General features: G+C 34.0%; 4 protein-coding genes across 25 annotated transcripts; 2 read left to right on the plus strand and 2 right to left on the minus strand.

Annotated features, from left to right (window-relative positions):
- The first annotated feature begins 353 nt into the window (after nt 1-353).
- Nucleotides 354-3,585, plus strand: LOC107894030 (traB domain-containing protein). The gene is made up of 8 exons (XM_016819220.2): nt 354-928; nt 1,095-1,142; nt 1,303-1,362; nt 1,644-1,727; nt 1,838-1,942; nt 2,336-2,449; nt 2,566-2,666; nt 3,099-3,585. Exons 1-8 carry the CDS (start codon nt 572-574, stop codon nt 3,337-3,339), a joined length of 1,110 nt encoding a protein of 369 aa, XP_016674709.2. The 5' UTR covers nt 354-571; the 3' UTR covers nt 3,340-3,585.
- Nucleotides 3,586-6,231: 2,646 nt separating this feature from the next.
- Nucleotides 6,232-11,082, minus strand: LOC121212392 (uncharacterized protein At2g29880-like). The gene is made up of 3 exons (XM_041084921.1): nt 10,965-11,082; nt 7,156-7,503; nt 6,232-7,049 (listed from the first exon to the last, which is right to left on the minus strand). Exons 2-3 carry the CDS (start codon nt 7,501-7,503, stop codon nt 6,525-6,527), a joined length of 873 nt encoding a protein of 290 aa, XP_040940855.1. The 5' UTR covers nt 10,965-11,082; the 3' UTR covers nt 6,232-6,524.
- On the plus strand, nt 8,026-11,159 carry LOC107894031 (ran-binding protein M homolog). 20 transcript variants are annotated; one of them, XR_005907484.1, is made up of 9 exons: nt 8,026-8,183; nt 8,307-8,888; nt 9,502-9,581; nt 9,683-9,759; nt 9,976-10,120; nt 10,191-10,270; nt 10,354-10,425; nt 10,575-10,634; nt 10,716-11,159. XR_005907484.1 is itself a non-coding variant. In XM_041084924.1 (6 exons), exons 2-6 carry the CDS (start codon nt 8,712-8,714, stop codon nt 10,744-10,746), a joined length of 240 nt encoding a protein of 79 aa, XP_040940858.1. In that variant the 5' UTR covers nt 8,026-8,183; nt 8,307-8,711; the 3' UTR covers nt 10,747-11,159. The 20 variants fall into 20 exon arrangements, 4 of the variants coding, with proteins under 4 accessions (XP_040940858.1, XP_040940856.1, XP_040940857.1 ...); XR_005907486.1 differs by lacking the exon at nt 10,354-10,425; XR_005907475.1 differs by lacking the exon at nt 10,354-10,425 and having other exon boundaries at nt 8,307-8,543; nt 8,826-8,888; nt 9,502-9,547; nt 9,976-10,270.
- Nucleotides 11,160-12,422: 1,263 nt separating this feature from the next.
- LOC107947392 (uncharacterized) lies at nt 12,423-18,738 on the minus strand. 3 transcript variants are annotated; one of them, XM_016882058.2, is made up of 7 exons: nt 18,370-18,738; nt 17,823-18,232; nt 17,285-17,683; nt 15,338-16,679; nt 14,606-14,697; nt 14,309-14,450; nt 12,423-13,283 (listed from the first exon to the last, which is right to left on the minus strand). In XM_016882058.2, the coding sequence occupies exons 1-7, from the start codon at nt 18,533-18,535 to the stop codon at nt 12,592-12,594; spliced, it is 3,243 nt and encodes a 1,080-aa protein (XP_016737547.1). In that variant the 5' UTR covers nt 18,536-18,738; the 3' UTR covers nt 12,423-12,591. The 3 variants fall into 3 exon arrangements, with proteins under 3 accessions (XP_016737547.1, XP_040940861.1, XP_016737556.1); XM_041084927.1 differs by having other exon boundaries at nt 14,318-14,450; nt 18,370-18,694; XM_016882067.2 differs by lacking the exon at nt 18,370-18,738 and having other exon boundaries at nt 17,816-18,032.
- Nucleotides 18,739-19,686: the final 948 nt, after the last annotated feature.

The raw sequence follows: 19,686 nt of genomic DNA on the forward strand, positions 1-19,686 counted from the left end.
TATAAGAAGGGAGAAAAATAAAAGGGAAGAAGGAGAAGGAAAATAAAGAAATAAAAAGAAAAATGTTAAATTTTTCAAAAAAAAGAAGTACAATGACTAGTTGTGTAATTTAACCTAAAATTTTAGTCTAATATGATGAAATAACGGGCCATGTCAGATTTTCGTTACACCATTAATTGCAGTTAACAACTCAATGACCATTTTGTAATAGAACGATAACTTAAGTGACTAAAACATAACATTTCAAACAAAAGTGACTAAAATGTAATATAAGGTAAACAAAAATGACTATTTTAATAATTTACCCTTTAAAATAAATAATTCAAATTGACAACATAGGCTAGATTTACAGACTCCAATTCTCCCGGTCCTAAATCACATAACCGGAACGGTTTATATGATACACTTTGACTCGTCCACTCAACCCAGTCATCTCGCCCGAGTCACTCTGCTCGTTCTTATGCCATCCCTCTCTCACTAAAAACAATTCACGGTCCTCAAACCCCTAGGTTTTACCATTCTCTCCGCCACCACCGTCAACCGTCTCGATTACGAGCCCCCACTGCCGGCAATGGAGCCGATACGGACCGAATCGGATCACCCGAGCGGCGAGGATTTTGTGCACATCGACAACCCTAACCCTAATGTCGTGGACGCATTGAGCGATAGCATCGTGAACGTTGAAAAGGAGGAGGAGGAAGAAGAAGAAGAAGAAGCAGCAGCAGCAGCAGAAGAGATCCGAGACGAGGATAATTACGACAGAAACGATGGCGATGTTTCTAGGAGCGAAAGATCTGATTCCTCGGAGAGAAGGAATGTGGAGCTCCCGGAGGAGATTGCGAGGAGCGTGATGGTTCTCTCGTGCGAATCCTCTGCTGAGGGCGGCAATTGCGATGTGTACTTGGTTGGGACTGCGCATGTCTCCCTGGCACGTGCTCGTCATGGTTTCTGTTTGGTTAACGAGAAAATGTTGGAAATTGATAGAATTAAAAAAAAAACATCTTTTAAATTAACTGAAGATCATCGGTGATTTCTAGGATGTGCGATGAGTATTGTAGGAGGAGATTGATATTTTACTTCTTGTGGTTTTGCAGGAATCGTGCAGAGAAGTTGAAGCTGTAATCAGTTATTTGAAACCACAGGTGCTTCTCTTCTGAAACTATCTATCTCTTGATTCATGGATGGATCATTTCGCAGGTTAGCTGCCTGCGTTTGTTTGTAAGGTGACTTGAAATTCACCTAACAATTAACTTGAACATCAAAACTCACATGCATTTTCTTTTTAAAACTGGTTTCCCACAGGTTGTTTTCTTGGAGTTATGCTCAAGCCGAGTTGCAGTGCTTACTCCACAAAATTTAAAGGTTTGTCCTTTGATATTGTTCTTTCTTTACTAAATTCCTTGCTTGAAGGGAAGGCTAACACGATGGTGTAGATATATTGGAGGTTGGTTATTGAAGAGATAATTTTTGCTACCGTGTTTTCAAGCTTGCTGCACTCTTTCGATATTCTTGTGAATGCCCTAATTATCTTTGCATAACATAGTTCTGACACTGGGCTTTTGTTTTGGTTGCAAAACTGTTCGGCTGGTGTAGGCTTTAATATTCTGCTGCTAACCTTTCTTCTTCTAACTTGAATCTACCAGGTACCAACCATGGCAGAAATGGTAGATATGTGGAAGAAAAAGCATAACATGTTCGGTATCCTTTATAGCTGGTTTCTTGCTAAGGTGCTTGTCTCTTGATTGTACCTTTTGTCTCTATAGTTCCTTGGGCATTGTTGTTCCCTAATCAAGTAAAGCAAATTTATGTGTCCTAAATCATTACTTAATACTGGTAGGTTGCCAGCAGGCTTGAGGTTTTCCCTGGGTCTGAATTTCGTGTGGCATTTGAAGAAGCAATGAAGTATGGTGGCAAGGTGATTCTTGGTGATCGTCCTGTGCAGGTAAGATATTTCACCAGTTGCTGTGTGTGATTGCTTCATGAAAACAACATTGTCTAAAGATGTTGGAAAAACTCAATTGTACATACAACAATCTAGCTATGTTCAGGGGAAAGTTGTTGAGAAGGTGTTGATGTTTTTTACATTATGTTCTTCGATAAATGAAGTTGGACCAGCAGTTCTCAACTAAATTGCTTTATGAAACCATAAACACCTAATGTTGGTTGCATGATAACGTGCATAAGTCTTCCAGCATGCTAAATATGGTGTCTTTGTGGTGCTACATATGGCAGTGCTACCGTTTTCTCAACATTTCATGCTATGATAGCACTTTATGTACATTTATTTTTAATCTTGGCCTGCAAGCATTTTGAAAGATTTGAATGGATGAAACAGGTTACGTTGCGCAGAACCTGGGGGAAAATGCCACTTTGGCATAAGATTAAGTTACTGTATTCCTTACTTTTTCAAGCTGTCTTCTTGCCCAGCCCTGAAGAGCTTAACAAAATGGTGAACTTTCTTATTCTGTTAGTTTGTCATCAGTCTATTTGCTTTCTTTACATTTGGAGTTATGAAAACAAAAATCCTTATGATGCTATATATTTTCTTTTCTTTTTTACATTCAGCTGAAGGACATGGATGATGTTGACATGCTGACCCTTGTGATTCAAGAAATGAGCAAGGAATTCCCTACTCTAATGGAAACTCTTGTACATGAACGAGACCAGTTAGTATTCGTTTGCTCCCTTAGATGCTTTTCAATTTATCTGTATTAGATTTTGTTACTCGAGCTTTTATTTCTTCTCAAGTACCTGTGTCCATCACGTATTAGAACATGGATAAAAGAACATGACTAGCCAAATATATATAAAAAAGAACTTAAGAGAAAATGAGCATACCTTCTTTGCACAGATGCCCATGTCTGACACATCGGCTCTGGGTAACATTAATATTTCTCTTTTGGAGACTTTCTTGACTGCAAATCTAAATCGTACGGTTTTCTTCTTTTTTGTCGTCAAAATTTATAACCATTCAAGATTAAGTCTGCTGGTGTTAAGTCATTATGAAGCCATTTCTTTTTATGATATCTGAAGTACACATTTTATACTTTTATGTTAAATATTGTGTTTAATCATCCAAATTTTGCATAAACATTCAGGTTCATGTCATCCACGTTACTAAGAACAGCGAGTGAGCATAGTTCAGTCGTTGCGGTGGTCGGTAAAGGCCACTTGCAAGGAATTAAGAAATATTGGAAGCAGCCTGTTTTGATAGATGATCTCATGACAGTTCCTTCAAAGAAACCGACAGTTTCAACCGGCAAAATTCTGGTATCGCTGGGCATTGCGGCTGCCGGTGTGGCTATCGCATCAGGCATCTATCTTGCAGGCAAGAAATAATCCACTAATAACATTATTGATTGGGCAAAACTAGAATTTTTGTGGAAAATCCTGCCATAAGCCCTATAACCAGTTTCTTTCACAACTAAAATTGGGACCCATCGAAAAACAGGTGCTATATACATGTTTTTTTTTTTGGCATAGATATGATTTTTCAAGGCAATTTTATTATTTTGTATCCATGTTTATATTCATAAATTTCGTTTTTAGTCTTCATTATATTCTAACTACTTTTCTATATTTTAATACTATTTGTTATTAAATATTTTTCAAAGCTTAATATATATTTTTTGTCTGAATTCTCCTAAAAACCAAACTAGAAATCTTATTACACGCATATGTATGTGAAAATCACGAATTTAGAATACAAATGTGTGTTTAAAAATAACATACAATAAACAATAAAACTTATGATTTGAAGTTCATTGATTATAATAACATATGAAATATGTAGTATATTAAAATAAAAAATTAGATTAAATTATTAAATTATGAGGAAAACGAAATTTAAATATATAAATATATTAGATAGACAAACAATATTAAATGGATCACAATTATGCAGTGCAGTTTATACCCTCCTAATTTTTAAATTACAATTATTTATTGTGGTTTTGTCATTAATTGTGAGTTAATATTAGTTTGACTTGTGATACTAATTTAATTAACAACCATATTAATAAAAATAATGTTTTAGTTGAATGGTAAATTAAAATTTGATGAGAATTTAAATTTCACCATATGTATATTTAAATTAAAGTTTGATGTGAGTTTAAATTTCACCATATGTATATTTTTATCTGTTTTTTTTAAATGAAAAATATTAAAGTACTTTTAAATAATATAATTTATTTTAATTATGGGAGAACATTTTTTTTGTAATTTAACAAATACTAAGGGCTAGTTTGGATGGGCGGTGTGTTTACCTCCGGTGAGGTTAAAAACAGCAGTGGCGGTGAGATTGGGTACTGTAGCGGTGAGATTAGAAACAATGGTGGAGTGTGTGTTTGGATTCAAACGCAGCTGTAGCGGTGAGGTGAGAATGAAAAATGACTATTAAGGACATCAGATTAGAATTGATATATAATAGAAGTTATTTAAATTATTTTACTTTTTTAAAATTATTAAAATATGCAAATTCATTTAATAAAATATTAAAATGTATCTTCCAATATTTTAATGAATTATATAATTAATTTAAATTATTTATTAGATAAAATGATAATTATTTTTAATTTTTTTATAGTTATAGTTAAATATTTCTTTATAACAATGATAAATATTATTTTCACAAATAATAACATTATACTTGGATCAAATTTTAAAGTATCTAAACGGATGATTTTTAATAAATAAAAAATAGTAACATAAGACATAACAAGTTTCATTATTACTAGAAATTAGGTTATGATACAAAGTGTGTTTACAAATATTGATTCATTAAACTAGTTGCAATGGTTTCCCTTAACATTGTGATTTCAAGGTCACTTTCTCTGTTAGAAGAACTCGATTCACCTCTGTCAAACTGGCTTGAAGAGACTGGCATGTCCGGTATATTCTCAAATTCTCGAAAATCCTCATCATTTGACCAAGCATGTCTTCGAATGTAATTATGCAAAACCATTGTTGCAATAACTATTAAAACTTACTTGTCGAATGAATAACTTGGAATATCTCTTAATATTGGCCATTTTTTTTCCACACTCCAAATGTTCGTTCAATCACAGAGCGTAACGAAGAATGGGCATGATTAAAGATTTCTTTTTTTCCAGATACTTGATGATTACCTCGACGAAAATCAGGTAAATGATATCGTTCCCCCCTATATGGACCTAGAAAACCTGCCATTTGTGGATATCCGAAATCCACAAGATAATATTTTCCTGCAAAAAAAGTAAAACATAATATCAAGTTTTAAAATAAATTAAAAACTTTAATATTTTTTATGTAAAAAATTAAAAAATTAAAGTTCGACCTGGTGGAGGGTGTGGAAACTTCAGCTCTTGCTTTCTAAGTGCTTGCAAAAAAATTCTACTATCATGTGCTGTTCCTTCCCAACCAGGAAATGCAAAAATAAAGCATATGTTGAAGTTACAAGCTACCATAATATTTTGAGTTGGTTCACCTTTCCGTCCGATATAAGGTATTTGAGAAGAAGGCGAAATGCATGCTTTTATGTGTGTTCCATCTATGGCCCCAATACAATCCTTTAAAATAAATACAAGTAATGAGATAAAAGTTAGAAATAATTTATGTTTTAAAAATATAAAGATTGTGTAAATTTTACCTTAAAGTGAGGCCAATATCTTGTATCATGTCGAATATGGTTCGGTACTTCCTCGAATTGACCTTCAATGGGTTTAATCGTGTCTATTCCCATCGAGCAAATATATGCAACATATCAGTAAAAATTCGACTAACAGTTTCCCCAGATCGTTGAAATCGCTCTGTTGTATTTGAATTTGATTCTCTATTTCCAAGAATGTACAATGATAATGCTAACTTCTCCATCGCCGATACTTTCCCATTCTTTAAGCCATAATTTGTTTGCAAATCATGCAACAATTTGTGAAATATATTTTTTGGCATCCTAAAACTAATCATGCAACGATCATCGTGCCCATTTAATACTTCGTCCACCCACATTTGACCAGTATAATTTGAATCCATACGCGGTTGCATAGTGAAATAAGTTTCATGGTGTACCAATACACTGCTTAACACATATTCTTCCTCATTATGATAATTGTTGTGCTCAACTTGGGTAACAATTGTGGCTATTCTTCGTTGAGCTTCTTCACTTAATTCAGAGGTATCATAATTTATATCAAAACTATTATACATATTGTTAAATTCATCCATAACCTGAAAAAATAATCAAATGAAAGTAAATTAATATTTCGTGACATTCTATCTTTGGCAGAAACTTAATTAAAAGCATATCATAAAAATACCAAACATAAAAAGTATCATACGTTAGTTTTACATATAAAAAAGTAGTATAGTTATATTACAATAATAATTGTAAGGAGCTTATGGTGGAGGTGGTTGATGGTATGGTTGGAAGGGAAATGAGGATGTTGCTACCAAGGACAAAAATGATGCAATTGGATTTTGTTCAGCATACTCGCGTCGAAGCCACCAAACCCTATCATCTGGATCTAAGTTCAAAAACACTTCTCGTTTCACCAGTATTTGGAACATTTTTGTGGCAAAATAGTAGAGTTCATCTTTTTTGGAATTTCATCTCCCAAAGCACGCAAAGCATCCATTGCATTTGAAATAGTATATTGAGAGTGTGGAAAAATAATTTCATTCACTGACTTCCTTGGACTAGACATGCTCTCACACAATTTCTCAATCTGGGTAGTTAATGTATTTCTTGATGATTTTCTACTTGAACTTGATTTTTTTCCTTTACCGTGTGCAACCCTAAGTGTTTGCTTTCTTCGATCAGGGATTTCATGAAAAGGGTTTGATGGTACCTCATCAGGAGGAATACCTTCATTCTCGTTACTATGTTCATCTGAATCACCAAAGCCCTCATTAGGTGCATCATCTCCCATAGGAACCCCACTTGGAAGAACACCAGACGAAGGTGCCCATGCATTCTCTCCAGTGGCTACAATGCCACCAAACATTTGCCACATTAACTCATTCAATCGTGGTTCAATTCCTTTCTTCTTAAATCCTTTAAAATCAGAATTTTCCTACATAACATGTTAAATTTAAATGTTATAATAAGATTTTTATAATTGTAAATTATTAATTTCAATAAACTTTATGCATTAAAATAATGATAAAGTTAACACTAACCTGTATTTTTGTTGCCCACCATTCTTCCGTAGCATCGACCGTCTTTTTAGATGGACACCATCCAATACCTGTAGATTCTTTAAGCAACTCCCTCCATAACCTCCATTCCTTTTTTAATGTATCCCACTTATTTTTCAATTGAGGTTTTCCATAATTTTTTTGTGTTTTTGCTTGAAAAAGAGAAATGACATTTTCACATCCTTTTGAGTTTAGATGAGTTATCGGTCTATTACCAGCATTGACTTCATTCACGCAAAGTTCACAAAATATGAACGTCAGCTCATCATCCCAAACAGCTTTTGTTGCTAAGCTACTATCTCCGTCCACAAAATTTCGTGTCTTTACCATCTATTGTCATTGATATAATTCAGTCAATGTGCTAGCATTCACCAAGAAGCATAGAGAACATATATAGTCTATAAGTTATTTTAGACGTCTCCCAATGCTAATCTTTATCTAGCCACACCCAAAAAAAACTGGCACCTTAATTGAAGCTTCAACTTAATGGAAAAAGTGAAAATGAATGCAACAAAAATATAATTTTCAAGTCTCATATTTACTCCATTTCTGATTCTCTTGGATACAATACATATTTATATGGATATCAGACTTAAGTCTCTAGGCCAAACTAATAAAATTAAAGAAAAATCTGTAAGAACCATTAGTTCACGTTTATTGCTTAAAAATCTATCTACAATACAATTTCTTCATGTTTCTGTCAAATAAAATTAACAAATGCTAATTTTTTTTATCTATTTTAGAATGATTTGACAAAAACTATAAATTAAAATACTCAAATAAATTTTATTCTAAAGTTGGAGGACTAAAAAGGTTATTATGCCGAAAAAGAATAATAATAAAACAGATAAACTGTAATTCACAGGAATTTGACTCGACAGAGCCACCGAGGGGAGAAAAAAAGACAGAAAAGCTCTTTCGTTCTTTGTAATATTGGCGTAGGCAAAATAAATCCATTAGGCTTCAAAGATTGAAACTAACCGATTATGGCTTCCTTGGAGATTATGTAGGTCAGTTCGCTTGGTTTTTATGATCTTTTATGTTTTTGGTTTTTCATGTTGAGTTTCGTTTAGATCTTCCATTTCATTAATGTAAGTTGAAATGACCCCTTATTTGCATCATATGTTTTGTAGGGCTGCGATTGTTTGGGATATATCAAGTATTTTGATACTCATTTTACAAATTTCACTGGAGGTGTTGAAACAATTGAGAATTGTGCTTGTTTGCATGAAGAGGGTCATGGGATCTTATGGAAGCATCAGGACTGGAGAACAGGTTTAGCAGAAGTCCGACAGTCGAGAAGGCTAACGGTATCTTTTATATGCACTGTAGCTAACTATGAGTATGGGTTTTTCTGGCATTTCTATCAGGCAAGTTGGTGTCTCAGGATTTTCTTTGCAAACTTTTTGCATAAATTGGCTATTAAACATGACTTTTTTTCGACTTCTGGGAAACTAATTCCTCCTCATAACTTGTTAGCAGCAAATTTTTTTGGGTTCATTTTTCTATTTCTCAGGTATCTTTGGTTATATTTCTGCATGTTCTATCTTTACTGGAATTGGTAATATTATTCTTTAAGAAATTCCGCTGATTAAGGTAGTTTTATTGGATTGTATTTTAAATGTTGGTGACTATTTGGGAGTAAATTGCAGGCGCTTGTATCGATTGGGAAGGATGATGGAATTAAAGGGTACTAGAAGGGCAATCTTCCTCAGGTTCTTTGTAGTTTTTACTTCCACTCTTTATTTTAGAATTGGATTTCGATAATGTAATTGTGATGGTTTACTGAGCTGCTGTTGACATTGATTTAGTACTAAATGGTTCAGGTCTTCTGGTTATGAATATAACTTAATGATTTTAGTCTAAAATTTGCATGTTCATCAAGTGTTAAATCTTTACATTCCTTACTCTTTAGTTGCATTTAATTGCTACATTGGGGTTTCTCTACAATGAGCGTGCAGTGTGTTAGTTATGACACCCTTGTTTCTGGCATTTTCCAACATATTGTCTGGCCTTGTAAAATTACTTTGAGCAGTAAAGTAAGCTAAAAATTGCTTGAGGTTGTTAAAGCTTATTTCATGGTAGTGACGGTTCAAAAGGCAGTTTATACAACTCTAAGCTAGTGAAGTAAAATTTTAAGCTGGGTGATTGGTGCCTTGGTTGTTAAACACACCTAAAACGCAATTGTGACATATCTTATCTACTTAGATTTTTCCTTACTACTTGCTTTGATATTTATTACACAGTTTCATCACTATGCAAGTTGTTATGGTTAAAGTGGTAATGATTTCAAGTTGTTCTCATGAGTTTTTATTTGAAAATGTGCAGGGTTCATGTCAACTTTGGGCAAAAGAAGTTTGCTTTTGATGTGAAGGCAAGTTATATTTCTTTTTCTGCATATGTATATGGTATCCTAAGTTTCAGTATATCTTTGTTACCTCAGTCTGTTATATTAAGTGACTTCTTGAATCTTGCTTTGCTGTATATAATATTTGATGCCATATATCAGGAATATGAAGCTCAAGAAAGGTTGAAGCAGCAGATGACTATTGAAAAGATATCTCTACCACCTAATATTAGTTATGGGTATTTTTTTCCCTTTTGCCACTGTATTTTCTGTTCTGTTGTTTTACATGTCTGTCCAATGTGATTATCTATTGGATGATTTAAAGAAGTATCTGAATTGTTTGAATCTAGGCTACTGTTTTTATAATATAACAATTGCTGTAATATAGAAATTTGTGGTCTAGGCAACTGCGATAATACTAATTGCAAACTGTTGGTTCTTGACAATTGGTCCAGGCAACGGTGATAATACTAATTGCAATGCCTTGTGTAAAAAGGCATTGCAGAACTCTGAAAAGGTTTTGAAGCACTAGAAGCAGTATGAGTAGAAGATAAAATATTTAACACTTGAAGATAAAGTGTCATACTAAATCTAAATTAGGTGAGTGTAAGTTCGAAATGACTAAATGCAAGTCTCAGCAGCTGGCAATTTTAAATACCCGGTTATGCAGGTTGTGAAACTCTCGGAGTGCGAAATTTATAGTTATAATCCTCACTCTGATGCAGATCCCTTTCTGGAGAAATGATCAATGTAAGTGTGTATTATATTAATACTTTACTGAGTAATCATTGGGCCATAATTGTTCAGTAACTGTTGTGGAGTTATATTTTCAGATGGTCATTCAGTTTCTTCTTCTACAATAGGAAACTAAAGCGTGTAGTTAGTTTAAGCTTTTGCTGCTTAAGGTGGGTCTAATTGTGTTCTGTGATATTTATAGTTATGTGTAACTTGTGTTAGGCATGAAGTCATATAGCAAACCTGCTAAACTTGTTCATATTACTACAAGCTTTTGTTGTTTCGTTTGTTTAGTTGTGCTTTGTTTTGTTTTTGATAGTTTTAGTTTTTGAGGGTTTGAGACATGAATACAGCATTGCTGGAGACATGAATATGGATGGTATTATTACTGATTTGTTTTTTTATTTTATCAGGTTTCTTTCATTAGATAATAATGTTTTAATTATGTTGATTTATATAGGTTAGAAGGGAGAAAATCAGTGAAAGAATGAAGTATCTGCAAGATTTAGTACCAGGATGTAACAAAATCACAGACAAAGCTGGTATGCTGAATGAAATCATCAATTATGTTCAATCTCTTCAACGGCAAGTAGAGGTAAAAAAATAATGGAGAAAGAACATATGGATTTGTGTTTAAAGGAAAAACAGAAACTACTTTCATACAATTCAAGCACATATATAGAGTAGAAAAAGAAGGGTTTTCACTTACCAAATCAAAGTTGAGAACAAGACTGATAGGATGAGTAGAAAAATATAGCTTCTTTGAGAGTCTGCTTTGCTGTTACGGTAGAGTTTTGTTACTGTCAATTGAAGAGCAGGGTTTTTTGCATTTTGGGAATGAAATTAACTTAATTTTTAAGGATAAAATGGTAAAATAATAAATAAAAGTAAGGCTATTTTTGTCTGTTATAATGCCAACTGCTCAGTAAGCCTCTAACTGCTGCTATTTGCTCCAGCTGAAAATCAGCTGATCAGTGTGGTTGAAAAGCAACCTCACTGCACTGACACCCTCAACCAAACACAAATGCAGTGAGTTTGGCACCATATTTTCCTTTCAAACGTGCCTCACTGTCTCACTGCCTCAATCCAAAGGAGCCCTAATTTAGTAAAACACTTAAATAATAATATAGAAGTATAAATATATAACTTATGGAGGTAATAGAATGTGCAGGATATAATAAAAATTTATAAAAATATTAAAATGATGTTTTAGTTGAGTTTTAAATTAAAGTTTTTATTGTTGCAATTGATGTGGATCTCATTCTCACCTTGAGTAAATTTTTATTGTTTTAACTTAATAAAACACTTAAATAATAGTAAATATTAGCATTTGGAGATAAACGTATAGAAATCAATTACGTGTCGATATTACTCATATCGGTTGAAACTTTCCATTCTATTAATAAATCGAAATGTTGTTGTGTGAATTGTAGTTTGTATTGGTTGAAAAACGAGATTAAAAGAGAAGTGAGAGACATGAATCCAACTATTATATCTAACAATTATATAAAGTTTTAAATTAACCCTTTGCTTTTAAAATAAATTAGTATGGTTTTTTACTTGGTTAATTATTTTTGGGCTATCCACATTTTATGTTGGTTAATTATTTTTAAGTTAAATTTTAATTTATGTTTTATCTTTATATTTGAAATTTGTTTTTTTATAATTTTCAAGAATTTAGTCTCTTTATATTTCAAATTTTAAAATTCAAGTTTAATTTTTAGTACTAAAATTTTCTAATAAATTTGTTGGCGTCACATTCTAAAACTAAAAAACATCTCCACTTGATAATAATAGTATTGTTATGGACCTAAAAACATCTCCACTTGATAATAATAGTATTGTTATGGACCTAACTTTAATGGAGAAATCTGACAGTAACAATTTTTAAATTTTATATAGACTAATTATAAAATTAAAATATAAAGATTGAATTGAAAATAGAAATTTAATCATTTTTATGTAAAAAATTAAAATATAAAGATTGAATTGAAAATAGAAATTTAATCATTTTGTTAATAATGTAAAAGAACACTTATAATAAAAGAACAGCCTAAATAGTAATATACATCCGAGTGATTTAATTTTTAATGAAATATTTTCATTAAATTTATTGTACGTTCATAATGTATATTACTATTGGTGAGCATCATTTAGAAAACCTTTGTAGAAAAATGAAATCTAAAATTTCAAAAACACAATCCCAAATTTTGTTACAAGAGAAAGTGAACTACCAAAATCTCATATTTACAAGCTTAGCCAAGAAATGTTTCCCCTTTTTTTCCATTTCCCTTGTGTCCGTACAAGTCCAACTACCTTTGACATTCGAAATACTCTCAATTCAACGGCCAATCTAAGCTCTCATTATCATCGCTTACAGTCCAAGCACCTTCCCTAATCTCCTGATTCAGTTGGTGCCAGCCCCAACCCGTGTAACCAAAGAAAAACCAGTAGTCACTCATCGTCTGATTTCCGGCCTTTAGCTTTTCGATATTAGCAACCGTGGCAAATTGGTCAAGGAAGTAGATACCTGGAAGTACTTCAACGTACTGCACTTCACTAACTCTCCTACTTAAAGTAACAAAGGGCATCCCACGTCTTAAAACCGGGCCTCCAAAAGACACAGGAGCCTCTTTTAGGAACTCTAACCCTTCTTCAAGTTCATCTAGAGCGTCCCATCTGATTTGCTTGTTAAATATCAAACCCTGAAATCCAGTTTCTTCATCCACCTTCACAATGATAATCTTTGAGTTATCGAACGGGATGACCTCGAGAAGTTTATCGGTGGCAGTAAGGATTGAACCAACAACCACCTTGGATGTGGCTTTATGCGAGCCAACTGACATGGGCGACCTCGACTTGCCCCCGTTGTATTTCGAATAGGCAACTCGTTTTGGGTTCTGGTTTTTCAATATAACTTCATGAAATTTGTCCTTTGCAAATTGACCTTCTTCATTAGCTGAAACTCCAGAAGAATCCTTGAGTATAGCCTGATTCTTCACAGCTTCAGTGGTCGTCAATAAAATTCCTACCAAAACCAGGGAGAACAAAGTATACAGTTTTCTCTTAAACAGGAAAGGAAAGAAAAAATAAATAAACTGCAAAAACAAACAACACCTGTTCAATGCTGCCTTCATACAGTGACTAGAGGTTTGATTTAGAACCTCAACCTCACTTATAATCGTGTACTATGGATGAGTGTACCTAGCAGGTCCCTGTACTACAGGGACTAAATTGATCCATTTAATAGTAAAGTGGACAAATTTTATCTGGTCCCTATAATAGGACTTCGTAGATACATTCACTGTTTATTATGTATAGGTTTAGAGAAAACTGAACAAACATAAATGAGCACTACCAGCAATACAAACTCAAATGATTCAGTTCATTGCACAGGGGCTGAAAATGGAACTTAGAATTCAAATCCTTTAAAGCTTAAATGGAAAACAGAACATGCTTTCCACCATCAAGCCAGAGAAGCATTTGCCTACCAAAAAAAGCATTAAAAGGAACAGCTAGAAGAGTCCTTTCTTCATTTTCAAGGACAAAATTAAACTTCATTCTGAGAAAAATTATACCAAGGTTCTTAGAGTGCCTTTACTGCCATTGTTCCCTCTTTTGAAAGCACGGCACCAATAACATCTAGGCCTAGTGGCAAGATTATTGTGCCGTGTGGCATGAGAGCTTGAGTTCAACTCCTAGCAACCCCACCCCTTACCCCCAATTATCAAAAAAAAAAAAAGCACAGTAAGTGCCAACTGATGGTTTATCAATTTAAAAAGAACAATCATGTTGAGGAGGCTGAGACAATCTAACTAAGAAGAAATGGAACTAAAAATGCGAACACTAGACGCATGTAGGTCAGATAAAGGAAATTAGAAGTACACCAAAAAGATGTACTCTATAGACTCTATACTAACAGGAAATTTTAAAAACGGAAGAAGGGAAAGAATGTGCACGAACAATAGTTAAAAGAAGGGTGAAAACATCAAAGTTTATCAGTTCCCTTCAAAGATTAAAAGATGCACAAATGAATGATGATTCAGAAGTTACCTTTCTCACCATAGAGATGATGGGAATTACTTCCATGATGAGCTATAAACTTGATTATATTAGCTACTGACACATCTCCATTGTAAGAGATAACTGCTTCAGTTTCAGCAGGGAATAACATCAGAGCAGGATAAACTTCCCTCTGCAAAGCTCAGGTTTATTGAAAGTTCAGAAAAAATATATCTATCTTTTTCATTTTGCAAAAATGGATTCATACAATCTCAACATAGTAAGTTATAGGTTGATTGGGCCAAAAGTACCATATTTCACAATGAATCAGATATGAATATAACTAACCTGGTTTACTGATTTTAGGATTAAACTGCAGTCGTTCAATGTGCAATCCATCAGGTAGATGAGTGGAAGTTTCATATTATTCATCGAGTTGTCTGCCACAAATATATCACTTGTCAATATGTAAATGTCAAGGAATAATACCAGTTGGGTCAAATGTTAAAAAGCTTGAGTCTTGTGAATAGAGAAAATAGCGTTGGGAAAGCTTGCCCCCCAATTAGAAGTCTGCCTGGCTCGACTTCCAAATTAATTGGGGATCAATGTGGCTACCAGATATTAGGGGGTCTCAAACCGAAAAATATATAATGAACATTTTCCCATTTTAACACATTCTACCAGACAAACAAGGGGGCAAAAAAGGGCCATTTGTCTCATAATGAACAATTTTATTTGTCAAGTTGACAAGAAGAGAACCTACAAATTAGGCCATTTGTCTCATAATGGCTCAAAAAGGGAATTTCTGAACAGGATTACAGGACTGCTGCTCAAAACATAATACAACTCCAAGACAAATCCCATTGAAAAACTTAGCCAAATGTAGCTCCCAGCTTTATGTGCCTATTTACAAGTTATCAAATTTTTATTCAAGATATCATACAATATTCTTATTGATTAATGCATATCAGGTCATATGACTATTTCAATAAGGAATACACAAGAAGCTATAGGTCTAAATATGACAATATGAATAAAGTATCTAATATTAAAGTAATTATAAATGCAAAAAGCACGTACCAGCATCAAACACTGTTTGCTTTTTCCCAGAGGCACTCTTCATCATTTTCATGTAACCCGTTATGGCCCGATATACTTCACGAACAACCAACTCCATTCTCTGGCAAAAGCCACACCAATTACTACTAAAAAGTACCACAACATCCTCACTGCGAGCATGGGCGGAAGTTCCACTGTTAGATCCGTTAGACCCAAAAACAAGCTTGGACAAAGTATGCATCATAACTTGAGGGATGGAATCCATTTCATGAAAATCGAGATTAACAAATGGAGGAGAAGTAGACTCCCTGGGGCTGTGGAGAGGGGGAACAGAGCGTTGATATGGAACAAGACTTCCATTAAGATAGTCATGAAGAAATTTAGAAATTAAAAAATAACTGAAAATTGCCTCTTCAGAGTAGACATAATGGTGCTGAGACCCAGGATCAACTAAAACCAACGACGGAATTGTTAACCCACCAGTCAAAGATTCAAGTAGCCGAGAGTTATCATCACATAAGAAAAAAGAACCCTTAAACTCTAGAACATGAGGTTCTTGTTCCCCAGACTTGTCTATCTCTGAAGAAATTTTCTCTTTTGCCTTCAAATCCCCCGCTATATCAAGCTGAAGACCTTCCAAAAGTTTGTCAGCTTCTATGGATATGAAAAGTTTACTTTTATCGGAAGAAATTTCCTCATCCTCCTTGTATTGAGAAGAAGCTTCATCAACTTCAACACCAATTGATTTTGGTTTTTCCTCACTCACCAAACCAGACTCACTTTCCATTGGTATACTGTGTGGATCGACAATATCAATTAAAGAAGCTTTCTGGGATGGTGGCGGCGAGACATCATTAGATTGGCCTTCTATTTGTGATGGTACTTCCTGGGCTGTTTTGATGTCAAGATCCTCTGATAAAAGACGAAAGCCTAATTCCTTTGCAAGTGAACTCAATTTTGATTCCTTCTTTCTCTGAAGAAGATAAGTTAAGATCTCTTGCAAAGATTTACCTTGCAAATCTGAAGCTAAATTATCCAGAGCAACATGCTTACCCTCATTTATAATCATGAATGACATCCTATCCTTCAACTTAATCTTCTGAGCAGTTTCAGAAAGCTGTAGGCTTGGATGTCCTGTTGTACCCTTATAAGCTAGGAGTGATGACTTTTCTTTATGATCAGTATTTTGTGAACTCACCCAATCTGATATCTGGTGGTGAAGTGCTACTTCTCTAAACGCATCAAGAGCTTCCCTACTTTTTCTTCTAGTTTCTGATGTCTGAGATGATCTATCCACAAAAAGAATTACTGATGGCCTATTTCCAGGTAAAGCAAGCGGAAGATCTTGGCCAACAAATTCTAGCTACATTGCGTGGGAAGTATGTGAGAGACAGAGAGAGATATACACTCAGAATAGGAAAGACACAAGATATTAAAATCAATATGAAAAAGACAAACCACGTTGTACATAAAAATAGGAACTTATATATATATATATTCACGTGAAATAGGCAAAAAGTGACAGTTGGATTGTCTCCTTTGTGCATGAAAATCCACTGTGCCACATGCATACAAATTATATTGATCTTGCTCATAGTTAACAAACAATTGTTATGAAGCCCTGAACACAATTAGATCATACTAAGTGAACAAGTTCCTTTAATCCAATTAAAAGTAGCTACAGTAACAGGCAAAAAGGATACTTTCAACTAAAGGTTAGAGCATTTGGAGTAGAGCTAGGTCTAACAAAATTCTCGGGCTAAGATGCACACTATTCAGGTGTCCTACCCAAAGTAAGGGAAAAAAATAGCTACTACAGATGTGCCGGTTTTATGTATTTAGTGGCATGCAATCAACCTAAGATTATTCTTTCCCATTAAGTCTACAACACCATAAAAAAAGAAGCCATAAACCTAGTTCGCTTTGACCACAAGCTTTGGGGGCACTGAGAAGTAGAAAACTTCATACCTCGCGAACAACTGAATTGTCTGTCATGAGGGCATTCTTGAGCTCTTCCTCATCTTTAATAACCTTTGAACAGCCAGGGCATCCTTTGAAGTACAGCACTGCCATCCATGTACCAGAATCTTCAACGCCAAGAGACGACACTAATGATGTATTAGAAATCAACCCAAATCTAAGTCTTTCTTGAGAAACTAAGAACTCTCTTCTAACAGCAATCAACTTCGAGAAAAATGAATCAAATTGCTTATACTCTTTTAAAGTACAGTTCAACCCAAGATCAAGTTCCATATTTTCACTCTCCGTTAAAGAAACTTGGTCATCTACCATGCTAAACCCAGTAATCCAAGGAATCCCACCAATCCCATTTTCCACATCACATTTCAGCATCCCACTTCCCACTTTCTGAATTTCAAAATAATAAAACCAAAAAAAAAAAAAAGTTTAGGCAACATTATCTCCAACCCAAACCCAAAATTTTCTTTTTCATTAATTAAACTAAATTAAATATGGAAATGAAATGTAATCAGAAACTACCAGCAACCTTAGGCGTCAAATCAGTTCCAGTCCCATTGTTTTTCACCTTATCCACTAACTTGGGTGACCAACCGCAAAATTCAGCTAAAATCAAAGCTTTGTCAGTGGAGTTTAGAAACATTTCCAGTTCCTCCTGAGAATTAAGGGGCTTTAAAGGAAGTTCTTCAGGTGAAGCAACTGATATATAAGGATGAATAGAGTTTAATATATTTCGAGCTCGAAGCTTCCCTTGGTACTTATACGATACGGAGTGATCATAATAAAGAACCGTTATCCCATCCGAAGCACCAATGGAATCGGCCAACGTTTTCTCCATGTTCCTATGAATTAACATTAATTTCAAAGAGTCAAACTCCGTTGACTTATCTGCAACCAATCGGGACACCTCCCTCATAAGGGACCGGGACTCGCCGCACCCTGAAAAAAGAGAAGAAATGAGGAAAAACGTGATCGCTGATTACAATTTGAATCATATTCATATTCGTAGCCGTAAATTGAACTGTAAAAGGCAAATGATTTTGATTGAATTGAAATGAAATGAATGTCTAGGTTACATGGGACGGTGACGAGGATGAGGGTGTGAGGGTGGCGACAGATCTGAGAAGAGTAGTTCAGTTTGGTGAGGATCTGCCATTCCCCTACGCCGTTTGAAGCGCAATCAACGGCTGATAACAGCGCGAGTGAAATTATCGAAATCGGGATCAACAACAAGTACTTCATCGCCGTCGCGATAAATCACGCAGACACCGCCGCTTTTCTCAATCAATGAAGACCCGACAGTGTTTTGGGTCAAATATGTACATGGATTTGGAACCCAACATCTATTTCAACAGTTAATTGGATCGGACTGGGTAGGGTAAAAATTGAGTACTAAATCAAAAAATTGTTATCGTTCAGGGTCTAATCGTGATTTAAGATTTTCATTTTCAGTGGGTTAAGCATAGCTACGTTAATTCTTATCTAAACTTCGAATTTGATTAATACTATCTCAAACTAAATTGATTTTATTATAAAAAATTTTAAAATTTTAATATCATCAATTTAACTTTAATTGATATTACTTGAAATTTATTCAAACTACAAACAATATTAACTCGAAACAGCTCAAAATCACCTAAATTCAAATGACCTGAATGATTCGACCTCGTAATGATTTGATTTGAAAAACATTGAGTGTGAATCTAAATAACTCAAACACAAAATAATCTAATCTCAAAATTATTCAAACTCTAATCTAAATCTAAATGCTTTTGAATTAAAATGACTCGAAAATGTTAAAACTCAAATTGATTGGACTAGAAGCCACTTTGGTTCATCTAATTAATAGGTCTAATTGTCAATTAAATTTTAGCTCGATTGGTATCGACATTATTGTCAGTGCAAAATAGCGTTGGCTCGAATGTGTTGAAGCACATTATACTTTATTTAAAGGTTAGGTTAACAGGTCTAGTTTAAAATACCAATATTAATATGAGACAATTTAAAATTTGAATTGAATAAAAAGGTTGCATGTTTTACCTTATCACCTATACTAGATTATAACTCAATTCATGATGCGAGCAAAATAATTATATGAAAAAAATATTTAGGAATAAAGTAACATTTCACCCCTGAATTTGACAACTTTATCTATCTTGGTACCTTAGCAACTTTACTGATGAAGTGATTAAACTCAGATTATTTAAATTTTCTCTTGATAGGAAAGCTAAGGGTTGACTCAATTCTCTTCCCCATGCCTCTCTGTCTCCTTACAAGGCTATAGGCGAAGATTTTTAGAATATTTATTGCAAACTTCTGTACAAAATCGTGAGATTTTATTAAAGTGAAAAATTTTAGAATTTTGTTGTTTAAATATTTTTTGTGCTGAAGTA

This window comes from Gossypium hirsutum, chromosome A13, assembly GCF_007990345.1.
Source record: "Gossypium hirsutum isolate 1008001.06 chromosome A13, Gossypium_hirsutum_v2.1, whole genome shotgun sequence".
NCBI lineage: Eukaryota > Viridiplantae > Streptophyta > Magnoliopsida > Malvales > Malvaceae > Gossypium > Gossypium hirsutum.

Bases quoted from the DNA above. Each gene is read 5' to 3' on its own strand.
- LOC107894031 (XM_041084922.1), top strand. From the start codon at position 8,512: ATGAGTATGGGTTTTTCTGGCATTTCTATCAG. The intron at 8,889-9,501 runs GTTCTTTGTAGT...GAAAATGTGCAG, and splicing joins AGAAGGGCAATCTTCCTCAG to GGTTCATGTCAACTTTGGGC. The intron at 9,760-10,715 runs GTATTTTTTTCC...TGATTTATATAG, and splicing joins CCACCTAATATTAGTTATGG to GTTAGAAGGGAGAAAATCAG.
- LOC121212392 (XM_041084921.1), bottom strand. From the start codon at position 7,503: ATGGTAAAGACACGAAATTTTGTGGACGGAGATAGTAGCTTAGCAACA. The intron at 7,050-7,155 runs GTTAGTGTTAAC...CATGTTATGTAG, and splicing joins GGTGGGCAACAAAAATACAG to GAAAATTCTGATTTTAAAGG.
- LOC107947392 (XM_016882058.2), bottom strand. From the start codon at position 18,535: ATGAAGTACTTGTTGTTGATCCCGATTTCGATAATTTCACTCGCGCTG. The intron at 17,684-17,822 runs GTTGCTGGTAGT...TTTGAAATTCAG, and splicing joins GAACTGATTTGACGCCTAAG to AAAGTGGGAAGTGGGATGCT. The intron at 14,698-15,337 runs GTACGTGCTTTT...TATTTGTGGCAG, and splicing joins GCAAACAGTGTTTGATGCTG to ACAACTCGATGAATAATATG.
- LOC107894030 (XM_016819220.2), top strand. From the start codon at position 572: ATGGAGCCGATACGGACCGAATCGGATCACCCGAGCGGCGAGGATTTT. The intron at 1,143-1,302 runs GTGCTTCTCTTC...GGTTTCCCACAG, and splicing joins TCAGTTATTTGAAACCACAG to GTTGTTTTCTTGGAGTTATG. The intron at 1,363-1,643 runs GTTTGTCCTTTG...TGAATCTACCAG, and splicing joins TTACTCCACAAAATTTAAAG to GTACCAACCATGGCAGAAAT.